Below are 27,678 nucleotides of genomic sequence, written 5' to 3'. Positions count from 1 at the left end.
GTGTCAATCACTGGCCGACAATCTATGAAAAATGTTAATATGATGCCAATGAGGCTGCCAGTAACTTGTAGAGTTGCAGTGTCCTTGTTCTTCCTTTACAGTAAGATGGTATTTATTTATGTCATCTTATGGTTATCACTATCAGCAGAGTATATTTTTCTTAGTTTGATGCAAAGATAATTCCCACAAATGGAATTGACCTAAACTAAACGCAGTGTGGCGTAAAATGTGAATACATGAATAAAAATTGATGACAATATCACCTCCTATTATGAAACAGCGTCAGAATATTTACAAATATGAATACTGTAGCTATATGTGAATACACGTTCTGTTTATACATCCATGGGATAAACACCCAATCGCAGTCACACCATGGTCTCACCATCGAAGAAGTCGTGGTTTCCTGTGCAATACCGACGTCACATCCGCTTTCTCGATGCCCAACGTTGGAGAGCAATGGCGGCGTGCCGGGGATCTTCGTCGAAATGGTTCTTCACCCGGGAGCAGCTCGAAAATACGCCGTCCCGCCGATGTGGAGTAGAACCAGACCGGGAGCTCTCCTACCGGCAACAAGCGGCGAATCTGATCCAAGATATGGGTCAGAGACTCAACGTGTATCCTTTGTAAACAAACTTAAGCTATCCCTAGACCAGACTGGAAGCAGACATGGCGCTAACCGTTGGAGCGGGCCCGTTAACGACAGCTAATTTTAAACTGACTGCTAAGGTTAGGGAGCAAGATTCTGGACTTGTCGATGTGTATGTTTTGTTTTTGTGTTGGGTAAATACTGTTATACTATACAAATCTTAATCTGCAATCTCAATGTCATAGCTAAATTAATGCTAACCTAGTTATGTTTAGCTATGCGCTAATATAGCACGCTACGATAGCTTATGATTGACGTCTAAAAGGCCATTAGATTAGCTAGGCGAGTTTGCAGCTATTGCTAGCCCGTTGTCCCCCCTGAAATAAAATGTCTGTACCCCTCGGCCCGATAGAGCTTAGTTGATCAAATAACGACATGATTCAATAAAATATGTAAGCTAATGTATACATATTTATTTGACATTTTCTTGCTATTTTGATGTAACGTTAACACTAGCTAGTTCAAATATCATAAAGCTAACGTAACGTTAAGTCACCTAGCTTGCTATGACTTACAGTGTCGTTGGCTCACCTGTTAACTTTTCTTTACGTTGGCCGTCTTTACCCATTTTAAACGGTTGTTTAGTGCTAATACGTTGCCCAATGATGCGTGTCTTGGCTTGATGTAATGGCATATAGTTAAATTGTTAACTCTGTTATTGGTACCCTGATTTACACTAAATTCAATTTTAAATTTCCCTTGACCCGTCCTCCAGCTCTCAATTAACAATAAATACAGCCATTGTTTACATGCATAGATTTTATATGCACCACTCTTTCACCAAATTCCATAGGAATGTAAGTATTCTGTTACATAACACTGCTATTGACCTGCAACCTAATATCACATGTTAGGTAGATTGTTACAGAAATTTCACTCCTAAATTAGTATGGCTAACGTTATGTATTTAAATTGTCTTGATGCTTTTGTATAGATAATCTCTCCAACCACCTTATTCTTGGCCGCAAAAGTGGAAGAACAACCTCGGAAACTCGAACATGTGATCAAAGTTGCACATGCTTGCCTAAATCCCCAAGAACCGCCTCTAGACACAAAAAGCAATGTAAGTTCAGGAAACTCTACATATTGTGTGGTTGAATGTTTTTTTCCCCTTTCTACCTCTGACTTTCCAGTTCTCTCAGTGGTCATGGTTTCCCTATATATAATATAGCTGTGCCAAATTCCCTTGCCCTCTACAAAGGGCCTTATTTTAACTGCCCTGGCCTGCTGTTGGTGTGTACCAAACACCTGCACCTAACAAGGCTTACCTTAACAGTAAAATGAGCCTCTTTGTTTGGAGTTTTTGGCCATTTGAAATCCATTGTTAGGGGGATAGATTAATAGACTCATTACAATTGTGTTGTAATGACTGTCTATCAAACTTCAGGCATACCTCCAGCAAGCTCAAGAGCTGGTGATACTTGAATCCATAGTGCTGCAAACCCTGGGTAAGTAGTGGTGACTGGAGTGGATGACTTGAGAGAGAGATAGCGTGTTTATCATAATCATTATCTTTGGCTTATCATTACCAGTACGGGAGTAGTGCTATTGATCACTGTGGAATTTATTCATCACAACCTGTTGAGTGAAATGTTTTATCAGCTGCTGTATTGGTATCTTGTCATGTACATATTTTCAATAAACATGTAAAGGTGACATGTCATTCTCTCATTGCTGACATCAGTCATGAAACATGCTATTGATAAGGCTGTAGGCAATTTTTCACAGGAATTTTGACAAATTTTATCTCCATTTCACTGCTCTACAACATTTTATTTTATGGATACTACCATTTGTGCTTGCTTATTGATTACGTTCAATACTGAGAAATGTCTGGCATCCAGAGTGAAAGTGGTCAGAGCTGATTTGATTGCACTTTATTGGTAACATAAATTAATTGACCATCAAGTTCCACTATTCACATTTAACATGTAGATACGTACTAGAATCTGAATTGATGGCCTTAAAATGGAGCACGAGGTTTGTTTGTTTAATCATAAAATGACATGTCACCTCCAAACTGTGTCTGTTGAACTCACCTGTCATGTATTTTGTTCCAGGCTTTGAAATTACTATTGATCACCCACACACTGATGTGGTGAAATGTTCCCAGCTAGTGCGAGGTAGAGGCTTCCTTCTTTGCTCTTTGTGCCCTCTGCTCTTGTTTGTCCCACCTCAGATATGGGTGGGGAGGGGGGGGTGAAAACCTTGCTGATTTAATGGTGACCACACTCCTTGCTCTTTTGATGACCTTTTGAGTTAATTGTATGACATAGCACATAAACAACAACATTTACTGACGCTTATTGGGCCAAGTCCAAGACCGAATTGTAATCATTTTGCTTTGGGGGTTTGCAATTTCATTATGTATCTCAAGAAACTGATCCCCTTAAATAGTGGTTATGGTTTACACGGTCAAATCAGTGGTTCTGGGTGGCATTTGCACTGTTTCTCATGTGTGATCACAGAACTTGACGTGGAGGGGAAAGACACTAATCCCATTGTATCTTTTTACCTGCAGCGTCTGTTTTTTTTTTTGTTTTTTTTCCTTTGGTTCCCCTATGAGGTTAGCAGAAAATTCAAGAGAATAAATTATGACACTTAATTCTTTTATTCATGGCCTTTTTTAACAGCAGACATTTTGGAAATAACTAACGATGTCTCTCCTCTATTCAAGAGTCCCAGTAAGCAATGCCAGTGTGACAGTGAGGCAGCATGTACAATACCAGAACTATGAAACTGAAGCAGCTAAATGGAATTCAGCCGTTAATTTTATTATGTGCTACCATTTAGTAGTTTACCTGGCTGCATGATATGTTTGAAGTCGGTATCATGTTATTAAGAGGAATATGCTTTCACAATATATATATATATATATCAGAACATGGGGAATATACAAAATCACGTATAAAATAATCAAATTGATGTGCAGTGAACTTTGTTCCGCCATTAAACAAGTCCTTTAATTATTCATTTGCTTGGAATTATTAATATAAACATAGTATGATCATGATACTGTAACACAAAGTAATTCGTCGATAATATAGAAGTACCTCAAAGCTCTATTTTCAGGCTTAATTTATAAAAATGAATCCAGCTAACTGAAAGTTCCAAAATGTAGCAACAGTTTGCGCCGAGTGTTGTCAGTGTTTCAGTCTTGGCCTTGGCTTAATCAGTGCATTGGCAGTTAACTAAAAAAGGTAAACATTGAGTTCCTCTCCTAATGAAAATGACATGCTTTTGGCTTGCAGAGATGGTAATTGTCCCCCCCCCCCTGTTTTTCTCTCTTTCTGTTTCTCTTACAGCAAGCAAGGATCTGGCACAGACTTCCTATTTCATGGCTACCAACAGGTTGTTATCCTGCCCCTCCTTTGTTGCACTTTGACTGCACACCATAGCTTCCTGTAATGCAGGGTACCCTTTCAGTGTCCAACGGGCCCTACTTGCGCTGGTGGTTGTTGGGATGCTTGCCTCCTCCCCTCAGCTCCCCTCCCTTGTTCAAAGGAAGCGGGACAGGGTGGCTTGTAGCGTTACCGGCCCCAGTCGCAGTGCGGTGTATTGTACGAGGGACCACGTGTTGGCACAGATGGGTTGAATGCAAGATGTGAAGTGTAGTGGTGCGCTTGAAACCCACATGTTTGTTCGGTTGCGAAAAAGTGCATAATTCTAAAAGAAAGACACTTTGGTAGCCTGAATAGCAGCTAAAGATTTCACAGATGTAAACATTTCTCGTAGAGGTCCTTCCGGTAAGTACCGCAAATTCATTTTTAAAATTTTCTTTTTCATATTAATTTGTTCAAAATGCATTATCTCCTCAAATATTTTTCACCTTTTGCAATATTTGCTTTGTCTTTAAATGCACATTATTCCTAGCTCTTCTCCAACATTCTTTCATACATGTAGTTAAAAGAACAACGTAATCTCTACCCATTAAGGACCTGCAGAATATGTAATGTGTATAACTATTTGAGTATCTCTCATACTGATCAAAATATATTTGGTGATTATGATTTATTCTAAAAGAAGGACAAAATGTTCTTCTTCACACGTCTTGCAGTGGAAAAACTGGGTCCTTAAAGGGTTTGTTTATAGTAGGCAGCAGTGGAAAGGAATTGGTATTAATGTTATTAACTTTGTCTTCAACTACTTCAAATCAGTTGACAATGTCTGGAGGCTGACTGTGAACGGTGTTTTAAGTTTTGCACTTAGCTGGCACTTAATAAGAGTGAAAGCTGTAGCCAGACTGCTCTTAAAGTAGCTCAATACTCTTATAAATTGATTTATTTTAATTTAGTCAAGAAGACTCATTCCTGATGTTTGAAAGGATTTTAGATCCACCTGAGATGGGGTTTGAAATGTTATCATCAGCCAAATGCTTGTAGATGTTGGCTGCGACTGATAGCTTTGTTTAAGGCTGCCATAATCTGACAGACCAGACTCCAGACATTGTACTTGTCTCACGGTACAAGGTTACCATCCATCTTACCAAATGTGTTTTTAAAATGCAGCTATGCAAAGTCAAGGCTATACAGCTTCATGCTGAGGCATGGTGTTTAAAAAAATTATGTTGAATCTATTTATATCATGTTTTTCTTGAGAATCTTTGTTTTCATGCATTTAGATACCAATAGTATATTCATGGCTTAAGTGTCCGATAAATGTTTGTGAGGAACCAACTTTCATCCTAAAAAAACAACTTTGGTGATATAAACCGATTTATACTTGAGTCACCATTGGTGAACCTTCATAAAAAAGAACAAAGCCTTCAGTGGTGATTATATTATGTTTTAGTAGCAGTTTGTCTCGATAGTTTAATTGTAAATACTTGGATGGTGGCCATTTGTCTATATTTATTTGTTACTTTTCATGTGCTATGAACATGTACTGTCTAATTGTGATGTAAACATGCATTACTCTTCACTCTTGCAATTCCATAGTTGCAGAACAATGTTACACTTTTAAAATTATGATTTTACCCTTGGTTCATAGGTCAGTTTAGCTATGATATTTAATTTAGGAAGGCTCTCAGTATTAAGACCATGCATCAGTGTGCCCTAACACTGGCAGCATTAGTGTCAAGTTGTATTCATTGAGCTGGAGTACCCACTTGTTTTATCCCTCTCAACACAGTCCAAACAAAGAGAGACCCGTACAGAGAGGGTTGTAGGAGCAGCCCCTCGTCAGTTAACAGTACAATGATGCAACATGGGTGGCCTCAGGGTTCAGTGTTTCACAATGGGCAGACTAAACGTAGCTCTTATACGTGGCCCCCGCCCCACTTCCCTCATTTGTGTTATGTTGTCCCAACATTTAAACCAGCCACGGTCCTTGAAACATAAATCATTGTCACATGACACAATTCACTGCTTACTTTTAAGCACACTGGGAATTATGTTCTTACATTACATGAATCATAAAGTTATTAGAGATGTCACCTGATATTGTGACCTGAGTTTGACATGCAAAGCTGTTATATTATCAGTTTTAATGTATCAATACAATCAAATAATAGCTTATCTTTTGCAACCAATGCCTACAGCAAATTAAAGTTGTCTGCTCCCTCTTGTGTTTTTTTTTCTCTTTTCTCCACATGTGGGACCAATCATGACTGGCCTGAATCAACTCACTCACATACCTATACCCTCACATGTGAAATATTCACTCTTTCTTACACACACTAAACCCTTGCGCATACCCTCACACACTATGCAGTCTACACCTCACTACCTTCTGCCTCCAGTACAAGCCCACGGTGATCTCCTGTGTGTGCATCCACCTGGCGTGTAAATGGTCCAACTGGGAGATCCCAGTTTCCACTGATGGAAAACACTGGTGGGAGTACGTGGACAACTCTGTCACTCTTGAACTGCTTGATGGTAAGACTGAATGAATGTGTTTCACTTTTCCTTAATCTTTTACAGTGAATGAATCGCTGTGGTTATATCTTGCTATATATTTAGTAAGGTTTTGTATACGGCGGTGTTTTGGAAACCTGTTTACTTGGAAAGGTCATACAATTCACATATTTTACAAAGGCGTAAATGAGAGAACAGGCAGTTGCATTGTGTTCGTTTAGCAGAAGACTTTGAGGTTTGATGACAACATTCATGTCTTGTAGAGTTGACCCATGAGTTTCTGCAGATTTTGGAGAAGACGCCCAGCCGGTTAAAGAGGATACGCAACTGGAGGGTAGGATTACATTGCTGTATGCGTTTGAAATACATGTGTAATTTTGATTTATTAGTGCAGGATGTATCAAAGTAGATAGTCTCAACTAAAGAGCTACATGTACATCTGTGTGATCTTTTAAACCAGCAAAAAGCTCATGAAAACAATTCAACTGTCCTTAGTATAAGAACAATAAACTTACATCCCAGTTTGGCAAATAACTGTATGGCAATATTGGTGGCAGTGTTAAAACCACAAATATTAACAGAACAGAAATCCTGCTACATTGATTATTTGTCCCACTGCCACTGTTAAACCCCCCTCAGAGAGCTTACCGCTAACAAAAGCCAAACTCTAAACAGCGTCACAAATCTCTTTCTACCCTCTAGGCAACACAAGCTGCCAAAAAGCCCAAGACTGAGGGCGCTCAGTTGACAGACAACTCCTTTGCTGGGCCTTCCATGCTCCAAGATCAAGCTGATGCCTCACTCGCTGGAGTCTCCTCCAACCCAAGTTTTTCCAAAGCAGGTGCCGCCTTCACTGTGCCCATGCCTGGCCAGTCCGGAGGTGCACCCCTGTCTCTGGACACCTTGGCTGGCACATACAATCCAGCTAGCCACAGCGAGTGGCCCCAGGGCAATCAGAGCCTAGCAGGGTACCCTTCCACCTGTTTAAGGCAGGACCCTCTCAGCATCCCTCACCAAGAGCCCACACTGTCCTTGCAGACCTCCACTTCCTCTTTGCTTCAGCATCCTCCAGTATACAGGACTGAGAAAACAGTAGACTTCAACCTTGTCAAACAGGAACCAAAAGGAGCTGGTGGGAGCGGAGTGGGCAAGCATCAGCCACCACCTCAGTCTGCCTATTTAGTTCAGCCTCCTCCACCACAACCTTCTTCAGCTCAGAAGCTGTCTCTGGACAAATACAGAGAGAAACATGCTGCAGAGTTGGCTGTCTCTGGGCAGAAACGTAGTCAGGAACAGCATGGAGGAGTATTGGATTGCGATGTGAGGGGGGATATGTCGTCTTCCTCCTCTTCTACCTATGCACCATCCTCTACGGGCCAAGTAGACCACAGAAAACATTCACAGCCCCACCAATCATCCCATGGCGGTGGTGGCAGCACCACTGCCTCCCCAATGAAAATGAAAGTCCCCTCCTCAACTTCAGGGCAAGATAGACGTCATCACGGTGACAAACGGGACAAAGGCTCGCTTAAACTCCGCCTTGCTGTTCCTGGGTCTGGTGGCAGCTCCCAGCTGGATAAAAGTGGACAACCAAATAAAGATGAGCTTAAGATGAAGATAAAAGTTTCATCATCAGAACGCCACAGCTCATCAGATGAAGGCATGGCGTCCAACAACAACAAGAGTAAACATTCCAGTCCTCTGGTGAGCAAGGAGAAACAACATTATGGAGCAGATCACAACCTCCATCGCCACCACAAGCACAGTCACCCTCATCCACACACACACAGCGGGAATGGACGAGGAGGCCCAGAGGGCCCAGGTGGTGGGGGAAGCCTTCTAAGATGTCCTCCAGGACTGGTCAGCATGGAAGGGACTACGCTTGCTCCTCCCGGATCCACCTCTTTGTCGTCATCGCGCAAGAGGGCGTACCCCGAGGCCAGCCAGAACCACCACCCTTCCTCCTCATTCTCCACTTCTTGCTCCAAAGTGAGCAAAATCTCCAAGAGTGGCACTGGTGCTGCAGGTACTACATCTTTATCTTTCCCCTTTTTTCCTCCTTGCCCCTCTCCTGTACTGCAGTGTGTCTCGTCTGGCTTGCAGCTCTATGGCTAACCTCCTCCCCCCTCCTCCTTCTCCTCCTTATTCTTGTTTCTCCTCCTCCCCTCCTGTCACACCCAGGTGGGCTGCGGACCTCTCAGCAGTACCCTCCTCCTAGTGAATCGCCACATGAAGTGGGAGAGCAGAGACACTGAGTCCAGCACTCTGCAGCCATGGCCAGCACATGGAAATGGCAACAAGACTATGCTCACCTCCCTGTTAAGTGCCCTAGGAAAATAACTCTTTATGTGATGATAAACCCTTTACTGAAAGGCAGAAAAACGTATCTGCAAAAAAAATGAAAAGTATTGTTGGACATCTCAATTTCTGAGAGACAAAGATGAAAAATTATGCTTCCTGACTGTCAGATATCTCGGCTGTGATGCTCAGCCCTGTCTTTCTGTTAGTGTGTTGAACTGCTGCTTGGTTCTCCTTCCTCCTCAGATGAGTCTAGGAATGTGCAAAGGTAGGTGGGTGTAGGGGGTCCTTCTCTACATTTCAGATCTCCATATGGGAAAACAAAAGTATTAGTAAGTACTATAAAAGGCATGGAAGGTGCACTTTCTTCATTTTCCTCCTATTTTTTTTAACAAGTAATTTAATTGAATCACATTTCTGCGGTTGTATGGAGGAAGCCAGTGGCCAGCTGGAGATGAGTTCAAGTTATGTTTGCTGGCAATCCATCTAGTACTGTTAATGGATGCAATTTTTTTTAGGTGTAAAGTTTCATCTCCTCAATTACTTTCTTGTCTTGATTTCTTTTTATACTTAAGTACTGTGCGTATGATTTGCATGTTTCAATCATCAAAGGGATTTAAAAGGAGAATGCGTACTTGCTGTTTACAGAAAGTGGAGATAAATGTTCATACGTTTTTGTATGTTTAAAGAAAAAAAAAGCTATACCATGACTACTCAGGTTTGGAGCTGTTTGTAAGTATAACAAGATAACTATAATACCTATAAAGACTTATTTTGTTGACCAACGGATTGGGCATCATCGGGTGAATGATTGCAGCCTTCCACTGGTGTGTGCTTCTGACAGCCTTCTAACAGAGGGTGCTGTACTGTGCTTTTCCATTACAGGAAATATCACTTAATGCCCTCACTAACACAGGCACATCCAACACCTACTTATCACATCAGAGCGATGCAATTTGTACCAAAAATTATTTTTTGGACCTCTTAAGTAGACCTTAAGCTGAATGCCAAAGGTTGTGCCTCAAAAAGAAAAAAACTGACAAACAGTAGTAGTGTGTTATTAAAGTTTACTTAACCCTTTTTACTTTGAAGTGCATCAGACATAATTTCAGCTGTAGCCCTTAGATGTCAGCCCACGAAGGGGATACATTAAGGTTCAATCAACCATTAATAGTGTACTATTCAGAAATAAAACCCTTGCTGGCTCAGTTCCATCCCAGCAACAGTTGTCATAACAGTGACCAATTGTCCATATGCAACATGACCTGCTGGATATTTTTGTAAAACTCAGTATCTGCAATGTGGACATGCCTAATAGGTTTTGTCGCGGATACCCTCATACAATTGGTTAAATTTACATTTACAGCCATGCACCTGTCTGGACACATCGGTTTCATACATTAAACTCTATATTGTTCTCCGATCTTGACATGATACTTCCCTCTGTTCTTAACTAGGTTACTCATTTATTTTAAAGTGCAAAATTCCCAATAAGCCTGAGGCTAGATTGGTTGTACCCTCGTTAGGGATTTACAGTTGGGCACACAGAACAAAAGCCATTGTGGACAAATTTGCATAAGCCACTCTTTACATCCATTTTTCTTTTCATTTCATATTATGAATAAACTTCAAAGTTGCCACTACCCTGACTCAGTATAAATCCTGGTTGTTGTCATTTTATTCTGCATATATCCATGTTACTAAAGTCTAGAAGTGAATAAACATACTGATTTATAGATTTGAACATGAGACATGATTTTACAGTAGCTTAAAGTAAGTTCTTATGAGTGGCATGTCTTTTAAGCACAATTTTACACAATGATTCCTCTAACTCATCAGAGGAAACCTAACAGGAAGTAGTTAACATTCTCAGCACTGAAAAATGTAGGTTATGAAAATGTACTTGTATATGTCATAATGTATAGTGCAATATGGATTGGACACATTTTATCAGAACCTAAATATATCACAGCACAGAGACCTAGAGTACACTGTATACATTTAAAATTAAGGTATTTATAATTTTGGCACATTTATAAAATTGCTATTGGAAATACCAAAAGTCAGCAACAGAAATCTGGCATCTATTTGTTCACATTTGTTAGGTTCTATCAAGTGAAATGTATAAAAGTTAAGTTTATGAATGCAATGACTATAGTTTCTTCTCCTTGATATACTTTGTACTGTAGTTTCCAGAAAGGTCTGGGACATGAGCCATGCTCCCAAACACACTACTGGTGCATCACTGGGGTTAGGTGGCAGGCCCTCAAATGGTCACAAAATAATACTTTATGTTTTGAGTCGCCAATCTGAATTGAATCATTAAATTTCCCCTTGTACTCAAAAATATTCTGTCATGTGTAACTCCTTGTTAACCACACAGTCCCTCTGGGTGACCACAGCAGTTCTTTTTTTGTGTTTCCCAAGAGTTCACTCCAGTCTCATTTTGGGGGATGAATGAATGCTTCAGCAGCTGGTCTGCAGATGGCCGTAATCTCTGGTCACTGGAGTTGAGAGAAAACAAATGAGATAAGGGAATTTATTTCCAAAACACATCTATGAATAGAAAAATCTGCACTGAATTAGCTATCTAGCTCAATTAGTTTCAAAGTCTTAAGTATATTTTTCATTATAATTAAACCAGGTATAGATTCAAAGGTTAAATGAGTGTATGAAAGGAATTTGGCATACATTCATCAAAAGACATTTTTGTTTTGTACTGTTTGCACTGACCGGGGAGGACAACGGGTCTCACCTTGTCAAACTGATTTTTACAAAATCCTTGGCGTTATCTGAAAACCCATCTGGTAAGGAGGGCATCAACCCTCTTTGAGCCCCGATATAGAATAAGGCAGCAATCTTGTCCATGTGTGCCAATGGTGGTTTCCCTGTGGCCATCTCAAACACGGTGCAACCCACACTCCATATATCTGACTTTCTGCCATACCCTGTCTCATTGATAACCTGAGGAGTGGAAAAGATGCCAAGAATCAGACAAGACCAATGCCATCCTCACAGATGAGAAGACCACCTGAATGAATTCTATATCTACCTCTGGTGCCATCCAGTAAGGAGTGCCATGGACAGACTTGAGCAGATCTCCGCTGTTGCTAGCAGTGTGGTTCAGGCAGCTGAGACGGCGTGCACAGCCAAAGTCTATGAGCTTGATTACGCCAGTTGGCATCAGCATGACGTTGTTTCCCTTCAAGTCACGATGAATCACCCTGTTCAGGTGAAGGTAGGCCACCCCCTCCAAGATCTGATGGGTGTATAGAGCCAGGACACGCTCTGGTAGAGGACCAAACCTGTGGGCAGTGAAAGAGACAATGTGTGTTAAAGGCATTAGTTATTGTTAGGCCCTGCTCTGATATTTTGTCACAAATGAGGCATTCCTAAAGCTCAATGCTTCAACAGGTACTTCTGGATAAGTTGTCGAGCTATTTTGAATCACCCTAACCTGTGAAGGATGCTAGCGATGGATCCTCCTGGTATGTATTCCATGAAGATGGAAACCACATGCTGATGAAGTGAGGTCCCCAGGAAGCCGACAATGTTGGTGTGTCTGAGGGTTTTAAGCAGCTCCACTTCCCCCTGCAGACGACTGTACTCCCTCTGTGCAGCATCAGGGTCAGAGGCATCCAGGCTCACCTGCTTCACAGCTATCAGCTGGCCCTGGCTGGTCAGGCCACAGTACACCTGGTAAGAAGGCAGTGATTGCCAGGGTTAGATAAGCATCAATGTGTGCTGGTGTACGTATAATATTTTGAGTATTTGCATGGTTTTATGAACAGATAACACCTAAGGACGTTGGTGTATATTTTTTTAAGACAACACACAAAGTATCTATTTTTCCCCCCTCATGGTTGAAGGTTATTCTGCCTTCTTACCAGGTGTACTGTGTAAATTAGCATACTTACTGTCCCATAGGCTCCCCTGCCGAGCACTTCACCCTTTGTCCATGTGATGGTGTCATCTACAACCAACCCAGAGCCAAGCAGAGCAGCACTGTCTGTTGAATTAACCTGCAATAAAATAGATAGAATGAAGGTTAGCAAAGTAACTGAGAGAGCAATGCACGGTGACTTGGATAATCAACAGAAAATCATTCTCACTTTATATACAATTACAAAAAACGAATGGGTGTTTTACTTTAGTGGATCAGGTTTGGTTATGAAAGAACATGATTGAATGAGTAGAGATAGTGTTTGGATATGTGCTTATTCATGGCCATATTATATTATGATAATGAACAGTTTTGTTACTTTTGATCATAACATGTACCAAAAAGTTTACCTCAGGAAATGCATTTCTTTCTGATACAGGATCGTCTTCTCTGTTGGACTTCTCTTTGTTTGGTTCCAGGTTTTCAGGACACGGGCCAATGGATACATTCCTCTCATCCAATGAGATCAGCTCCTCAGCCAGACATTGCAGCAGCTCATCTGTAAGCAGCCCGTCCCCCACCTCATCCAGAAACTTCTGGTAAACTGGTGACATAATGGTGTGGCTGCTACTGCTAGAAGATGGACAAGTGTTGATCTTCAGCATTTGGGGGCTTGGAGATAACATGGGCTCTGGAACCGGTCGGTTTGGGTTTCCTATTGATGAATTCCCATTTTTTTCTTGCAGATTCATGTGCATGTGACTACAATCTTCAGCATGAGATGAAGTTACTGGCGTAGTCAATGTTTTGTCATCTGATTTTAATGTTTCAGACCCAAATCTACAAGAAAGAGCTTCCTCTATGGTAGATAACATATGAACTTCAGCCTTTTCTTGAGCACTATTATGACAAATGTCAACATCCTTAGAGAGAGCTAACTCAGCCCCTGTATGCACATCCGATATAGGCATAGCCTTCATTTTGTGTGTGCCTTTCCTTGATACAGGTGTGAGGTGAGGTTTCACCCTAGAGGACGCAAGTTTTGGTTTGCTTTTAGCTGAAACCACCATACTCTCCCCCGCACTTCTCCTCAGCTTACTCTGTGCTTGTTTCAATGGTCTGTGTTTGACTTTATGCCACTGTTGGGTCTTCCTAAATGGAGCAGACTGCACTTGTCTTTTCTTAAATTTCTCACAGGAGCTGGAAACTCGAAGGTTATCATAGACAGGACCAGCAAACATCTCATAGATTGCCGGTCCTTCATCCCCACTCTGTATCTGCTGAAACATGTCTTTGTATGTGATGAAGTCCACAGCAGATTTAGACCTTGGTGTCCCCGCTAGACCGGGTCTCTCCAGCTGCTGGGTGCTCTTTAGCTCCCTCACTGGTGGGTGCTGTTGAGCTCTGTTGCTGTTCAACTTGTCAGGATTTGCTCTTTTGCTCTGTGCATGATCAATAACCTTCTTTCGTGGTGATGGGGTGGCCGGTAAATGAGCACCTTTAACAGATTTAAGCTTTGATTTTACTTTTGTAACTGTCTCTCCACTAATTAGTAGCTCGGGGCTTTTCCTGGTTTTATCTTTAACTTGTGCGGACATTGGGGAGTGCTTCAGATTGTTTTTGGACTTCCTATTCAGGATGCTTCGGTCTTTGTGTGATATTATGTTGCAGGACTGCTGACTCGTTTGAATATTTGCTCTTAGTTCACAATTCATGCTGGTTCTTTCCTTGTTCCGGACAGGCTTTAAGGCTTTCAACATCCTCTCACCTCTCTTGGGATGCATGTCTGTCTGCGAAAGCTTTACAGCTGGAGTAAATAATTGAGTTCTCTCCTCCTCTCTACGAGGGACTTGGTTATCTACCTGGGTTTCTTCATAACAGGAATCCTTCATTGTTCTTTCTGTCTGTTTTATATGCTGCAAGTCAGTTCTGTAAATATCTTCAGAGCATGTGATAGCATCACCCTGGTCATTCTTCATATTAAATTTTATCCCATGGCTAATCTCAGTCTCAGGTTCTGTGGTGTAGCCCACATTGTTCTTTTCCTCTTTAGACTTTGATGTGATAGGTATTTCATTGTTCACAGTGTCTTTAGTATGATTCATAGTGTCTCCTTGTTGTGCATAGTTACATTTTATAAAGGGCTGACTGTCAACAAGCCCTTTTGTACAATTCATATTGGTGGCTTTGCCTTCACAGTGAGAGTTTATAGCTTTTTCAGTGCTGAGAAGATCACTAGTTTTACTGATAGGCTCTCCATCCAGGTTATGTGCTGATCTGTGGACTGGTGGAATATGACCGATCCTTGACTGAACTTTAAAACGCTGCCTTGTCTCCCCAACCAAATCAGCCTCAGTGGAGCTCACATCATTCGAATGCTGCAACAACCTGTCTCCAACAAACTTTAAATGGCTCTCTCCTGAAGCTCTTTCATGTGTATCCCTCTCATCTTCGTCATCCTCATCCTCCAGATCGATGGAACTCTGGCTGCTGCTGCTGCTGCTGCTGGACCCGCTCTCCTCACTACCACCCTTAGTGGTCAGAGAGCTGGTGCGTGGGCTGCCCCAGGATAGCCTCCCTCTCCTCAGCCGGGTACTTGAGGAAAGGGGGCTCCGGCTGATGGGCTTCAGGGGAACGTGGTGCTTTAGTACTGGAAGAGCTGCAATGTCCCTGGGTCTGCTGTCTAGTGGAACCAATAGCTTGGGTGTTCTGGGATGCGGAGCAGGCAAAAGACCCTGCGAGAACTGCAGAGGATAAGGACATTGACAGTAATTCAGTGGCTATGACTGGCGAGGTAGACAAACTATTATATGGATGAAAAGAAAAAGGATTGTAAGTATTACAAGACAATTAGGTGAAGCTGAAGGAGGTTTTTTGGTTAAAATTCACCTTTTGTTCATTCACAGTATCTTGAGAACCCAGTCCTGCAGACAGGAAGAGATTATACATTTAAAACGACATGCACACAAGTATCACCAGCAAACTAAAATATTTTGGCATGTCTGATTTTAAATACATTAAGCCACTATTCAAACTTCATACCACAATAGTTTTATTTATACATTGTATACAACACAGTTTACTTTTGAATATTTATAACATATAAGATAAATAAAATGTAACTCCTCCTGTGATCCTCTGATCTAAAAATAATACTGCTTTGGGGCAGCTGTGGCTTAGTGGTAGAGCGGGTCGTCCACCAATCGGAAGGTCGGCGGACACTGAACCCCAAATTGCTCCCGAGGGCTGTGCCTTCGGTGTGTGAGTGTGTGTGACTGTTCAGTTAGTTTCTTTGGACTGATGGCAGTTAGCATCTGCCATCAGTTTATGAATGTGTGTGAATGGGGTGAATGTGATATGTAGCGTGAAGCGCTTTGAGTAGTTGGAAGACTAGAAAGGCGCTATACAAGTACAGTCCATTTACCAATTTTATAAAATAAACAAGTCAAATCTGTAATAACCATGATGATCTTCTTCAGAGCTTTATACACTTGAGTTGTACATTTACATACGGGTCTGGATGTGTGCTCTGGCCTGCATCATAGTGTTTGAACACAGTAGTGGTTCCATGTTGCTGGGGGCTGATTGGCTGAGCTGGCTGGACTCAGCCACAGACAGCAGGCCAGGGGAGGATGGGAATGCAGCAACCACACTTCTTGTTCTCGGTCTGTAAGGGACAAATCACAATCAGATTTTAACGATTTTGTGTGAGTTCCACAGATGTACTGTGTCTTCTGAATACAAAAAAGTATAATTATCAGAATATAGAAGGGCAGTGAGTAAGATTTTCCCTGGCCCATAGCAATAAATGCATAAAATATAGCTGTTTTTAATATATTAATAGATAAATAATTGCCTTTGATTAATAATTACTTTTCACTTTTGAGAGTTGAAGTGTAACCAAACTTTAAGCCTGAAATCTTGGTTCAGGTCCACAGCATGTAGCTAATAGTCATTCAGACATCTGCATTATCATTTTATTTGATAGAAAAGAATTAAGGAGTGCTGCAGTGTCAAGGACTCAGGGTGGCCATAGGTCAAGACTGAAAGAAAAGTCAAATTCTTCTTTCAGTCTATTTCATTCAGTGTTTCATTTCCACCAGTCACATGAGGCTGGCAGTATTTTTCACTGCTCCACTCTCTTTAAATGTGATTATGACAAGCCGGGTAACTGGCTATCTACCATTGGTCGGGCTTTCTTAAGTCATGTCAAATGCCTAAATAATGAGTCCAGCTACAGTATTAACCTGTGTCTAGGGGGTACCGGCAGGCAGGAGGTCCTGGTACTCAGCAAACCAGATGAGGGAGCAGGATCCAGATGGCTCCAGCATCTGCTGTTGTCGTTCAGGCTCGGCAGAAACAAACCTCCTCTGTCGAGCAGAAGAGGAGAGAACGCAGACAAGTATATGGATAATTTTGCCTTTGACAAGAAGAGAGTATATGTAAAGGCTTCTCAGGGGAGTTTGTGGGGCTCAACTGAGAAATTCTCATTAACAATATTACAATAAGAATTTACAAATGCTGATGAATTTTATTGCTTTGTGCTGAAGTGAACATGATGCCAAAAGCCTCATTTTCCTCTCTCCTCTCTCTATTTCTGGAAGCTGATGCTATGAAATTAGAGACCTGCTCAAAGACCTTTATTCTCCTTGGAGAGCTTGGACTTGATTCAGTGGTGAGAGCTCCATGTAACAGACAATGGGCTGATTCACCAAAGCCCTTTCTCCCCCTGTCTGTGTGTTTCTAACCTATTTGGGTAGAACAGGTTGTCCTCTGGACACACTGACAGGTGCCTGCATACAGCACAGGAGTGTAACCGGATAGGACACTATTCTACTGTTGTAAAAGTATGGGGAAGTTGTTGACTAGTCCAGGGAGAGTGTGCTATTTATACAAGTGACTGTGTGTTTGGGGGTGTGTTAACTGTACACGCATAAACTGTTTGTGGTTACTGTTTGTGATGTGTTCACATGTCTGCGCTGTCAACAATATCAGCTTAGTGCCATCAGCTTGTAAATTATTGCTTCTTTATATCCACTACACATTCAAAAAGAGTGCACATGAGAATGTGTGTGTGTGTGTGTGTGTGTGTTTGTAAAAGATTGTGAGATTTCATCCTGCCCACCTGCTTCCCCTCCCTGCATCCTGGTAGGCTTGCCTGATGTCTCTCAGTGTTTCCATGGCGTTTTGGAAACAGAGGGGGATCCCCTTATCTGCTCCACACACACACACACACAAACACACACACACACACACAGAGTTACACCCACTGATCCTTTGTATCCTCTCAGTGTTCACAGTTACACACACATTTAAAAATCAGTTACATATACCATATTTCTTGCCTGACAGAACCCAAATATTGTTGACTACATTCAACACATTTGTTCAGAGAAGTAAACAACTGTCATGGATACAAAAGAAATACTTACATCACCAAAAAACTTAAATAGCAACAAAAGAAACCTGGTTTAACATTGCATTTCCTTGACTGTAAAGTGTTTTTTTGAAGCAGTTTTATAGGCTTGAGGTTCATAAATGCTGAAGAACAACGTTACTGAAATTCATGTAGCACTTGTATCAGTTGACAAGCTACAAATGTGGTGTATTTCTAGATTTCAAAGCCACATCATAACACTACAATGGGCCTTCATTACCACAGATGAGTGAGAACAAACTCGCATACAACATATTGATGACGGGCATTACCTGTTTCTGAGCCTAATGGTCCACTCCGCTCCCATTTCGAGACCACGTTTAGGTATTGAATCAGATAGTTCCTCTCTCTGTTTATTTCTTTATTTCTCCACACTTTGGTAAGAAGCTAATGATTACACCGTCATTGTGTTTTTGGACTCTATATTCTCAACACGTCCTTTCCTTCCTGTTACACTCTCTCTTATAGTGGTCTGCTCTATCCTCTCTGCGTCTCATCCATGCTGTTGTGGCTGAGGTACAAGACGGGCAAGCAGGTTTCTCAGCTGAGAGGTCGTATTGTGCCTGAGACCCCTCCCACCCAGTCACGCTCCTCCCTTCCCTTTAGAAGGTGATTTGATCTGATGGCCTATTTGGGAGCTGACCAGTATATTTGTTTGTCACTATAAAAATCCAAAAACAGTATTAAAAAACGGACCTGTTTATTTGGCATCCAAGACACACATATCACCTTGCTGTGCTTTCTCGTCCTATAGGACTAAGGATACAAATTTTGTCATTCTCTAACAAGCCCACAAAGAGAAAATAAACGTTTCACTCCAATGTCATACATTAATAGTCCACACCTTAGCCCGCTAAAACTCCAGGAGTCCTTCAAAGAGTCCGTACCTTGGCTGAGCCCTTTATGATGGTCAGATAGAGGAGGGTTCTCTGAAGACTCTAGCACTTCCTGGAAAGAACAAAAGTGAGCAGTTCATTTATTATATGTCTCAGTCTTAAAAAAAACAGGCTGGTAGAAGTCCTGCAGTACTGATGTTGGCTCAGACGTACCTCAGTAGCTGCCAAACATTTCAGTGTGATTTTTTTTTTAAATCAAGAAACAAAAATTAACAAAACTATTTTGTATATATTTCCAGTAAATAATGCCCTTATTTCGTCTTGTATTGAATATTTTAATTTCCTGTGTCCTCATTTATTCAGCGAATGCTTTCTCAAAGCTCAAAGAGAGATCACAAAAAACCCAGCACTGCTACTGAACCACAAAGGCACGCATTTGATTTTAGAATTGTTAGACTTTATTAATAATATTAAGAGCAACAAATGGCTCAGTGATCGCTCATATGATGGAGCTTTTGCACATGTACAGAGGCAAAGCTTTAGATTTAGCTCTCTTGGTGGTTTGGAAGTCAATTTAAACATTATAATGAATGATTTTTGATTTATTCTAAGTAAACCCTTGGTATGAAGTTTATTTTTAGTAGTTTTAACGCAGTGCATGTACACATAAATTACAGTTGAATGTGTCAGTGTGCCTCTGTGATACGTATACTGTAGCTTTACCCCATAAACCACCTGCTCTTCTCTCCCAGCCAACCAGCTGCCCTGCTAGTCTACAAGCACACCCATAATATGGTAGTATGGCAGCTAAGTGTCAGCTACCCAGAGCACCCCTCCTCCACATGCACACACACACACACTCGCACTAATTTAAAAAGCCAATTACTGCTTCCACATATTTGTCTTCTGGGTGACTACTCACTGCCAGACTGCCTGTGTGTCTGTTAGTTGTGGCTACACGAGATCAGCAGCCACATTGTGGCTATAAGTCCCTCTGCAGTTGCACACACATGCGTGAATACTACAGATCATTATCAAGGCAGATCAGTTGCTGTCATAGTCTCACTTGAACAGAGTGCTGTTTCCTAAAATCTGGACAGTTCAATCAGTTACTGAATGCAAGCAACCTCTCTCCCAAAGCGCTGAACAAGAATGACAAAAGCCTTGACATCTTTATATAGAAGTGACATTTTAAAGCATTTTCTTCCGGTGTGGCTTGCTATTTATCACTTACCCCTGTGTGGCTGTACAGTAGAAAGCGGTGCTGATAGGTTGGTGTCTGCGTGGGGGATGCAGCTGTCGATTGATATGAAGGATAAAGGCTCGCAAGGTCCAACTCAACATCCAAATCTCCAAACTCTGAGTCCAAATCCTGGCATGAGTTTTTGTCAGGGGCTAGGAGCAACATGGGGGCAGCATCTGCGCAAAAGCAGAAATAAGTCTGAACCTTTGTGGCCTATATTGACACATAAAGAAGGAAAATCCAACTGTTTCTCCCGGTTACAACCAGAGCAGGTCAAGAATTTAACAAACTTAACAAACTCCAAATCCATGTTTGGGTTCACACCCCTGGACCCTGTGCTGTTTACACAAGGTAAGGAATTAGAAGTGTTCTAAAAGTCTGAAAACAACATGTTTTACCTTTCTCTGTTTGCTTTTCATCTCTCTTTCTCCACCCTCGTTGTGTCACCTCGTTTCTGTATCGCCATCCTTGATACAGACTCTGACTTACACACTCTCATGAAGGCTCTTAGCAGATAGCTAAGGTAGCTCACACATACACAAGCAAGCCTTTCTTATACTCTCCCATGTAAGTGCAGGCTTTGAGTGCAACTGCAGAGGTTTTACTGAATAAACCTGGTATGCTGTTTGTGTGTATGCCTGTATGTGTGTGAAAGAGGGAAGTGTGTGTGCTTACACAGTCATGAATAGGAGGATATATTACATGTGTGCATATAGTATATGCTACATGTATACTTTGCATTAAACACCCAGTTTAATGAAGTGATAAATTAAATGTAATTAAAAAAGTGAAGTTGATAACAAATGAGCAAGTGTGAGCACTCATTTGACATCACCATTTGTTAATTTAATGTAATGAGAAGGCAAAGATATGAAAAATAATGAACAGAGAAACAAACTTCTTTGTTGCTTAAGGTTGCATATGGCTACCTATTAATTAGTGTATATAATACAAAAGTATTACATTTTCTTTCTTAGTTTCCATGTTTTATTTTTTCAGGTCATATGTTGTACGTGTTTCTGTATGGAAAAATAAACACCATACAAAAGAGAGCACCATAGTGCTGGGAAACAGTGTTAAAGTGCAAGGCTAATGTGCAGGATCCTTTTCAGCTTACAAAAACGTTTGTTAACTTCATAAATCTAATCAGATTATAATTATTTTAAAAAGAAACATGAGAATGTACACATAACTGGATAATCCTTACTTTCTCAAAGCAGATCACATGCACTGTTGGAATCAAGATCAGAAGTTTCCCACAACTTTAAAGCAGCATTAATAGCATTTAATTTTTTTTTTTTTGTTCCCTTGGGGCAGCGGAAAAAGCTGTAAACACAACATTGATATTTTATCACCATATGGAGTTGATATGGCAAACTTACCCATCTAGTAGACACAGAGCAACATTAGCATTCATTTGAAGTTGTGTTTTTGGCCACCTGACATATGTATTTCCTGAGGGAAATATTTGGATCTTTAGCTGCTTAACGTTCCACTTTGTTCACTTGCAAGTTGCTAACTTTGTCTGTCTGCCCTTTGGTGCTGAGCTGGCAGTGTACAGTCAGTTCATCAGAGCTTTCTTTCGCTGAAACAGCTGCCCGCTGCAGTTGGAAACAACACTGATGAGAGTGGTGAGACTGAACCAAAACAGTAAAGTTTCTGTGGCTGTGAAACCAAAGCAATGAGCTGAGAGATGCTAAAACACTCTGTAGAGCAGAGGGGAACTGTTAAATTGGGTGATAATTCTCTGTGGGTTCCGCACTACAAGTGACCCCTTTCACATTATATATAGTACTTTCATCCCACGTTAACAGGAATATAATGATTAGTGCAGCTTTAAATTGTGAATGACAAAAACTGTTTGTCCACTAACTCAAGCTAATTGATACACGCTTCTTCTGTCCAGGTGTAATTGAACACCTGTGTGTAAAAGTGTGTCAGCGCCTGTCACGTCCATGTGCACGTGTGAATGTGCAAGTGGGCATGTTGGCATGTGCTGTGCTTTTTTGTGTGAGTGCATGTGTGTACCTGTTTGACTTAGGGCCTCGACCATCATATGAACAATCTCCTCCTTCAGAGGGCTGTTGGTGTTAGCAGCGTAGTGGGGAGCAGAACAGCCACTGTGGTCTCGTACCCGCAGATCACTGATGTGTAAAGACAGATAGAACGCATCAGAGAACTTCAGATAAAAAAAATGTGTTCCCTTTGCATATGCATATACTTTACATATACATTTCCATTTGGTGTGTTAATGTAAGTAAATATGTATTGCTCAACACCAAGGCAACCTCCTTGTTGGAGCACTCAATAGGACTGGAGTATTTTAATTCAAGGTGCAACCTCCTTTGACGAAGACTTAACAAATAGACAGCTGGCATCTGCAACTGTGTGACTCTAAAGAAAAGTTTGCGTGTGTGCATTTGCTTGTCTGTACAGTAAAAGCCTACATATCATTGCATGCATGAATGTGCGTTTTCTTACGATGAGAGTGCCAGCAGTTCCTTGACCACTTCCACAGGTCTGTGTTCCCATGGCAACGGCGTCATTATGCCTTCAAACAGGTCAATATCCCTAACTGCAAGCATCACTGCTGTCACACCGTCGCTGTTAGGGACATTCACATCCACCCTGTCTGTCTGAGCCTGATACATGCAGACACATACACATATTAGAAACATGAATAATACATGGCACATTAGCACTCAGTTTGGTGCAAAGTACAAAGTGCTGAGATCACAAACGGGGGAACGTAGCGCATATACATAGATAACTCATCTTTAATGGCCTGCAGACTTATGCATAGATATGCTTTGGTTTGTAGTCTGTTGAAATTTAGAAGTTACTTATTTCTAAAAATTGTGTACACACACATACACACCAAAAAGTAGCAGATAGGAGTTTTAGTTTAACATTGTTCAGAGACAGAATTGCTCTGGATGTAGAAATAATTTCACTGGTTAAACCTCATTTAAGTTTTCCAACTCAAGCCTGAAAAAACAGTATAAATACTATTTTCATTTTTCCATAATTAATGGCAACATACAAAATATTATATATAATTATAGGCAAACTGAAACTCAGTTTTGCCAGTATGAATTATTCCTTGAAAACCCTGAAAATATTTATTAAGAGTTTAAAAGTCAAAGCTCAGCTGATCTGCTTCATGAGGTCTGTCTGGGTGTAGTTTGATCAGATTTGATTGACCTGGCAACATAAGCAACAACCCAACAACTGTCATTAGATTTGGATTCAAATGCTGCTAAATCCTCATTGGTGCACTGAAATACATGACATCAGCTTTTTTTTTCAACTGAGTCCCGCCCACTTCAAACCAGTGAGAAAAGCACAGACAAAAAATCATTGTTTTGATTTTATGAATAAGATTCATTTAGTTCATGTTTTTATATAAAACTTATTCACACATTATTCATATAGTGCCTGCTATTTAGATTACACTCATTGTTTGAAAGAAAAGCACCAGATCACATTTCCAGCTACGCAAAGTCACACAAGGACATCATGAGACTGACAGGCCTGTTTGTTGCCCTGAGCTGAATGCCTTTTCATTTTCAAATGCACCAAACAACCCCCTCACACAGTCAGTGAGTTGTTGATGTTATTCTGTAATATTTCGAAAACATTTTGATGCCAATCCCAAAATACCCTTGATTTTCTTTAGAGGTTTATACATATTTTCAGTCAAGGATCCATATGAGAAATCTTTTTTGGTGCAACCATTATAAAAATATTCTGCTGCCTTTGTCATTTGGAGTCATTAAACCCTGACAAAGCCTGGCATGTACACAAACTATTCCTAAATGTAATGACTGAACAATAATGATGATGATAAATAAATCTGTTCACACATTACACAACAGACTACCCAGTTCTGTTTTTTTGTAAAAGGAAAACTTTGTTGTTGCCCTTTGTTGTCTTCGCTCATCAGGGAAATCTGTGTGGGAGTCTTACCAGCAGGTGCTGTAAGGAGTGCAGGTCTCCCTGCCAGGCAGCCTGCAGCAGCTGTGCCTGGGGAGGCAGATGAGGCCTCGACATCCACCCCAACACTTTTCCCTGGAGCTCAGGAGGGGTTATGTGGAGCGCTGTCTGCTGGCTGCAGTTACACAGGGTCATATCAGCCCCGGCCCTCAGCAGCCGCTGTACCACCTGTTAACAACACCAGCAAGTAAAACAATAACTGACGCAAGGAGGAAAATATGTAGACTTATCAGATGTAGACCTGGTAGAATAGTTGATTTTGTAAAGTTATTATTTTAAATGCTCTTCATTGATAAAAATGAGGCTTTGTAAATGTGTAAATTCTGTCAATAAAATGACTGTTGGTGCTAATTTCTACTATGGGTGTACTATCACACAAGTATTCTAGTGTTTCCGAGATACCATGTAAATGCGCAGGTTTTTGCAAACATCTAAAAGCAAAGTTCTGCTGAATATCAGCTGTAATTTAGTGTGACACAGGGGATCACAGGGGAGTCTCTCCCCTGTGTTACCGGTAAGTCATATGCTTGTTTTGAACATGCGTCCCCCCCGAGAGGATGCAGAGGAGTTACGTAAAGAGCAAGATTCAGTTCATGTGGATCTCACATGCACATAAACACGTTATTGATAGGAAAAATGCAAGGAGGAAATGTTTTGCCCCCCTTCAACCTAAAAAAACATGCTCCCCTGTAGGAATTTTACACTGAACAATAGACTGATGTCACATCTGCTAAGTAATATAAAAGCTAGATGCCCAGAGCTAAACCATGATTTCACAAGAATAGACATCTCCATGCCACCTCTCTCTCTCTCTCTCTCTCTCTCTCTCTCTCTCTCTCTCACACACACACACACACACACACACACACACACACACACACACACACAGTACATAACTTACCTCAGTCATGCCTTTACGACAGGCAGTGATAAGGGGAGTGGACCCTTCCTCCTCCTCATCTTCAGTGTCTGAAACCTCCAGCTCCTCCTGGCCATCCACCTCTTGTCCAAGGCTCACGACCAGGACTTCTTCATTTTCCTCCTCCTGCTCTCTTTTCAGCATCTCATCAACACTCCTTTTCTCTCTCTTCTCACTTCTCTCCATTGTTCACAGGTTTCCCAGTCAGATCTGTGTGAAGTGCAGCCAGACAGAAGAGCCGAGTGAGAGCAGGAGGTCAGTAGATTTTTTGTTGTTATGGAAAAACACAAATGAGAGGACAAAACGACACTAAATAGATAATTGTAAACACTGCACTGATACATCTGATGCAGTCCTTTCAGCTCGGTGTCAGTCTGGATGTGTGTGGGATCATTACTGGGATGTTAACCCTGTGATGTGAGTCTCTAATGATCCACTGGTTGCCACAGAGATGGCACAGAGGAATTATTCTCTCACATTATTACTGCACCATAATGCACGCCATTATGCGTTAAATGAGCTTGGCCACCTATGACAGTGCACGTGTTCACGTAGGAGTCCACGTACCTGTGTGTGTGTGTGTGTGTGTGTGTGTGTGTGTGTGTGTGCGCGTGCAGAATAGACATGACTCTTTGAGGGCTGAACTCCCTCTGGTTTAATGTTTGACAACACTAACATAGCAACAGTCAAGATGGCGCTGAAGTGTCGCATATATAAACATGTTAAAAGCAATATACTCTATAGATAAATTAGAAAGATGTCTTTCAGAAGATATGATGGAACTTTTTGGACATTAAATATTTGTTACTCCTCACTGGTGATTGTCAGCAGCTTTAAAATAAGACTATCAACCATGAATTGCAATACAATGTTGAAATGAACTATTCTTTACTTACGGTAGTGATGTCAACGTCATCTGTTTAGCTCCCGTCCTTCACATTCCTTGATGAACTAATCCAGCCATATGTCTTATCTGACCTTCTGTGGACATTTGACAAGCAAACCTTTGATCCTTTTTAACAGACTCTCTGCTCTAATGTTTTTGCTCCTTTCTTCTTTTTTCCCTGCACGCCTCCTGCTGTTGGTTTACACTTGGTTGCCTTGGAGATGGTCAGACAGACAGGCAGACTAGCAATGGGTTTAAATGACAGCAGGCTGTTTGTTGCCCAATACATTAAGACAGAGTGAGACCTGGAATATCAATGCTATGCCAACATGTTTCATCTCCTGTTTTTGAGGTCTCCCAGTCCTCCTGTAACTTTGCAACCTTTTTGTCTCAGTTCTTACAAGTACATCAGAGCTAAGCAAGCTGTTCTCTTTGACATTAAATTATTTTTTTTTTTTACTTTGCTTCGTTTCCTTCTGTAATACTTTCTGCTGTACATGCTCCTATTATTCTTTTCCTTTTTAATAGGTGGGTTTACTTATCTTTTGGTTTCATCTCGTCTTCAATCTTTCTGCCTCAAACACCTTTTGGTTTGAGATGAGAGTGAGATTTTCAGTCTAGAATTTGTTGTGCTCTGCCTTTCCTACTTTCTTTATCCCTTCCACCTTCTGTTCAACATTAAACCTTTCCTTTTTTTCTTCTTTCTGCCAGCCTCTTAACTTTCTTCTTTGCCTTACTGACTCCTTGCTTTGGGATGTTTCTTCCATAACAGTTTTCTATTTTGTCTTGACTGGACCACTGGATGAGTATGATGTGCTTTATGTTAATTCAATTCAGTTTTATATAGCGCCAGTTCATAACAGAAGTCATCTCATTGCACTTTTCCTATAGAGCAGATCTAGACCGTACTCTTATAATATTATGGTGTCTGCCTCCCGAACCCAAACTGGGACCTGATTCCACAGGAGAGGAGCTTGATAACTGAAGGCTCTGGCTCCCATTCTACTTTTGGAGACTCTAGGAACCACAAGTAACCCTGGATCCTGGGAGCACAGTGTTCTAGTCGGGTAATAAGGTACTATGAGCTCTTTAAGATACGATGGTGCCTGACCATTACGAGCTTTGTAGATGAGGAGAAGGATTTTAAATTCTATTCTGGATTTTACAGGGAGCCTGTGCAGAGAGGCTAATATTGTAGAAATATGATTTCTTTTCCTAGTTCTTGTCAGTACACATGCCGCAGCATTCTGGATCAACTGGAGAGTAGTAGTGAATCAGAATATTTGTTAGGACTCTCCTTCTGAGAGTTCTTCAGAGTTCCTTTGCAGTCTAGAAAGTCCTGATAGGACTGGGATGCATGCAGTCACCCTCCCTCAGGCTGCTGCTCTGAGGCCATCTTCACTGTGTCAACTTCAACCATGAGCAAGGCTTATTTAACAGCCTCTTTGTGAAGCCAACCACTGGTAGTTTTATTGCCTCCGTATCATCCTCTTTTCAGTCCTACTTATCAGTGATATGACCCTCCTGACTGACCTTATTTATTCCTCAGGTCGGTCCTGACTCTTTGTCAGTACGAGATGATTTGACAGGCTGAGTTTTCCATTCAGTCATTTCATTTTCTGAGTTTTTGTTGTCTGGGAGCTTCTGTTGCTGCTCTGGTGTAGCATCATAAAACA

At 41.2% G+C, this 27,678-nt stretch overlaps 2 protein-coding genes across 7 annotated transcripts; one reads left to right on the top strand and one right to left on the bottom strand.

Annotated features, from left to right (window-relative positions):
- Positions 1–360: 360 nt before the first annotated feature.
- On the top strand, positions 361–10,445 carry ccnt2a (cyclin T2a). Of its 5 annotated transcripts, XM_044216098.1 has the most exons (10): positions 361–617; positions 1,365–1,446; positions 1,584–1,712; positions 2,037–2,097; positions 2,710–2,772; positions 3,955–4,000; positions 6,362–6,525; positions 6,768–6,838; positions 7,207–8,530; positions 8,686–10,445. In XM_044216098.1, the coding sequence occupies exons 1-10, from the start codon at positions 376–378 to the stop codon at positions 8,757–8,759; spliced, it is 2,256 nt and encodes a 751-aa protein (XP_044072033.1). In that variant the 5' UTR covers positions 361–375; the 3' UTR covers positions 8,760–10,445. The 5 variants fall into 5 exon arrangements, 4 of the variants coding, with proteins under 4 accessions (XP_044072033.1, XP_044072032.1, XP_044072035.1 ...); XM_044216097.1 differs by having other exon boundaries at positions 7,207–10,445; XM_044216100.1 differs by lacking the exon at positions 2,710–2,772 and having other exon boundaries at positions 7,207–10,445.
- Positions 10,247–26,897, bottom strand: map3k19 (mitogen-activated protein kinase kinase kinase 19). Of its 2 annotated transcripts, XM_044216095.1 has the most exons (17): positions 26,013–26,897; positions 25,099–25,326; positions 24,171–24,365; positions 22,683–22,843; positions 22,230–22,345; positions 20,193–20,377; positions 19,010–19,070; positions 17,811–17,898; positions 16,933–17,055; positions 16,198–16,352; positions 15,575–15,609; positions 13,096–15,429; positions 12,720–12,824; positions 12,260–12,498; positions 11,855–12,107; positions 11,558–11,766; positions 10,247–11,306 (listed from the first exon to the last, which is right to left on the bottom strand). In XM_044216095.1, exons 2-17 carry the CDS (start codon positions 25,300–25,302, stop codon positions 11,174–11,176), a joined length of 4,596 nt encoding a protein of 1,531 aa, XP_044072030.1. In that variant the 5' UTR covers positions 25,303–25,326; positions 26,013–26,897; the 3' UTR covers positions 10,247–11,173. The 2 variants fall into 2 exon arrangements, with proteins under 2 accessions (XP_044072030.1, XP_044072031.1); XM_044216096.1 differs by lacking the exon at positions 26,013–26,897 and having other exon boundaries at positions 25,099–25,999.
- Positions 26,898–27,678: the final 781 nt, after the last annotated feature.

Source organism: Siniperca chuatsi, linkage group LG12, assembly GCF_020085105.1.
Source record: "Siniperca chuatsi isolate FFG_IHB_CAS linkage group LG12, ASM2008510v1, whole genome shotgun sequence".
Classification (NCBI taxonomy): domain Eukaryota; kingdom Metazoa; phylum Chordata; class Actinopteri; order Centrarchiformes; family Sinipercidae; genus Siniperca; species Siniperca chuatsi.
This window is presented reverse-complemented; position numbering and strand designations above follow the sequence as displayed.

Coding starts and splice junctions, on each gene's coding strand:
- ccnt2a (XM_044216097.1), top strand. CDS start 376: ATGGTCTCACCATCGAAGAAGTCGTGGTTTCCTGTGCAATACCGACGT. Junction 2,098..2,709: donor CATAGTGCTGCAAACCCTGG/GTAAGTAGTGGT, acceptor ATTTTGTTCCAG/GCTTTGAAATTACTATTGAT. Junction 4,001..6,361: donor TATTTCATGGCTACCAACAG/GTTGTTATCCTG, acceptor CACACTATGCAG/TCTACACCTCACTACCTTCT.
- map3k19 (XM_044216095.1), bottom strand. CDS start 25,302: ATGGAGAGAAGTGAGAAGAGAGAGAAAAGGAGTGTTGATGAGATGCTG. Junction 22,844..24,170: donor ACTCCTTACAGCACCTGCTG/GTAAGACTCCCA, acceptor TGCATGTATCAG/GCTCAGACAGACAGGGTGGA. Junction 12,825..13,095: donor AAAGAAATGCATTTCCTGAG/GTAAACTTTTTG, acceptor ATTTTATTGCAG/GTTAATTCAACAGACAGTGC.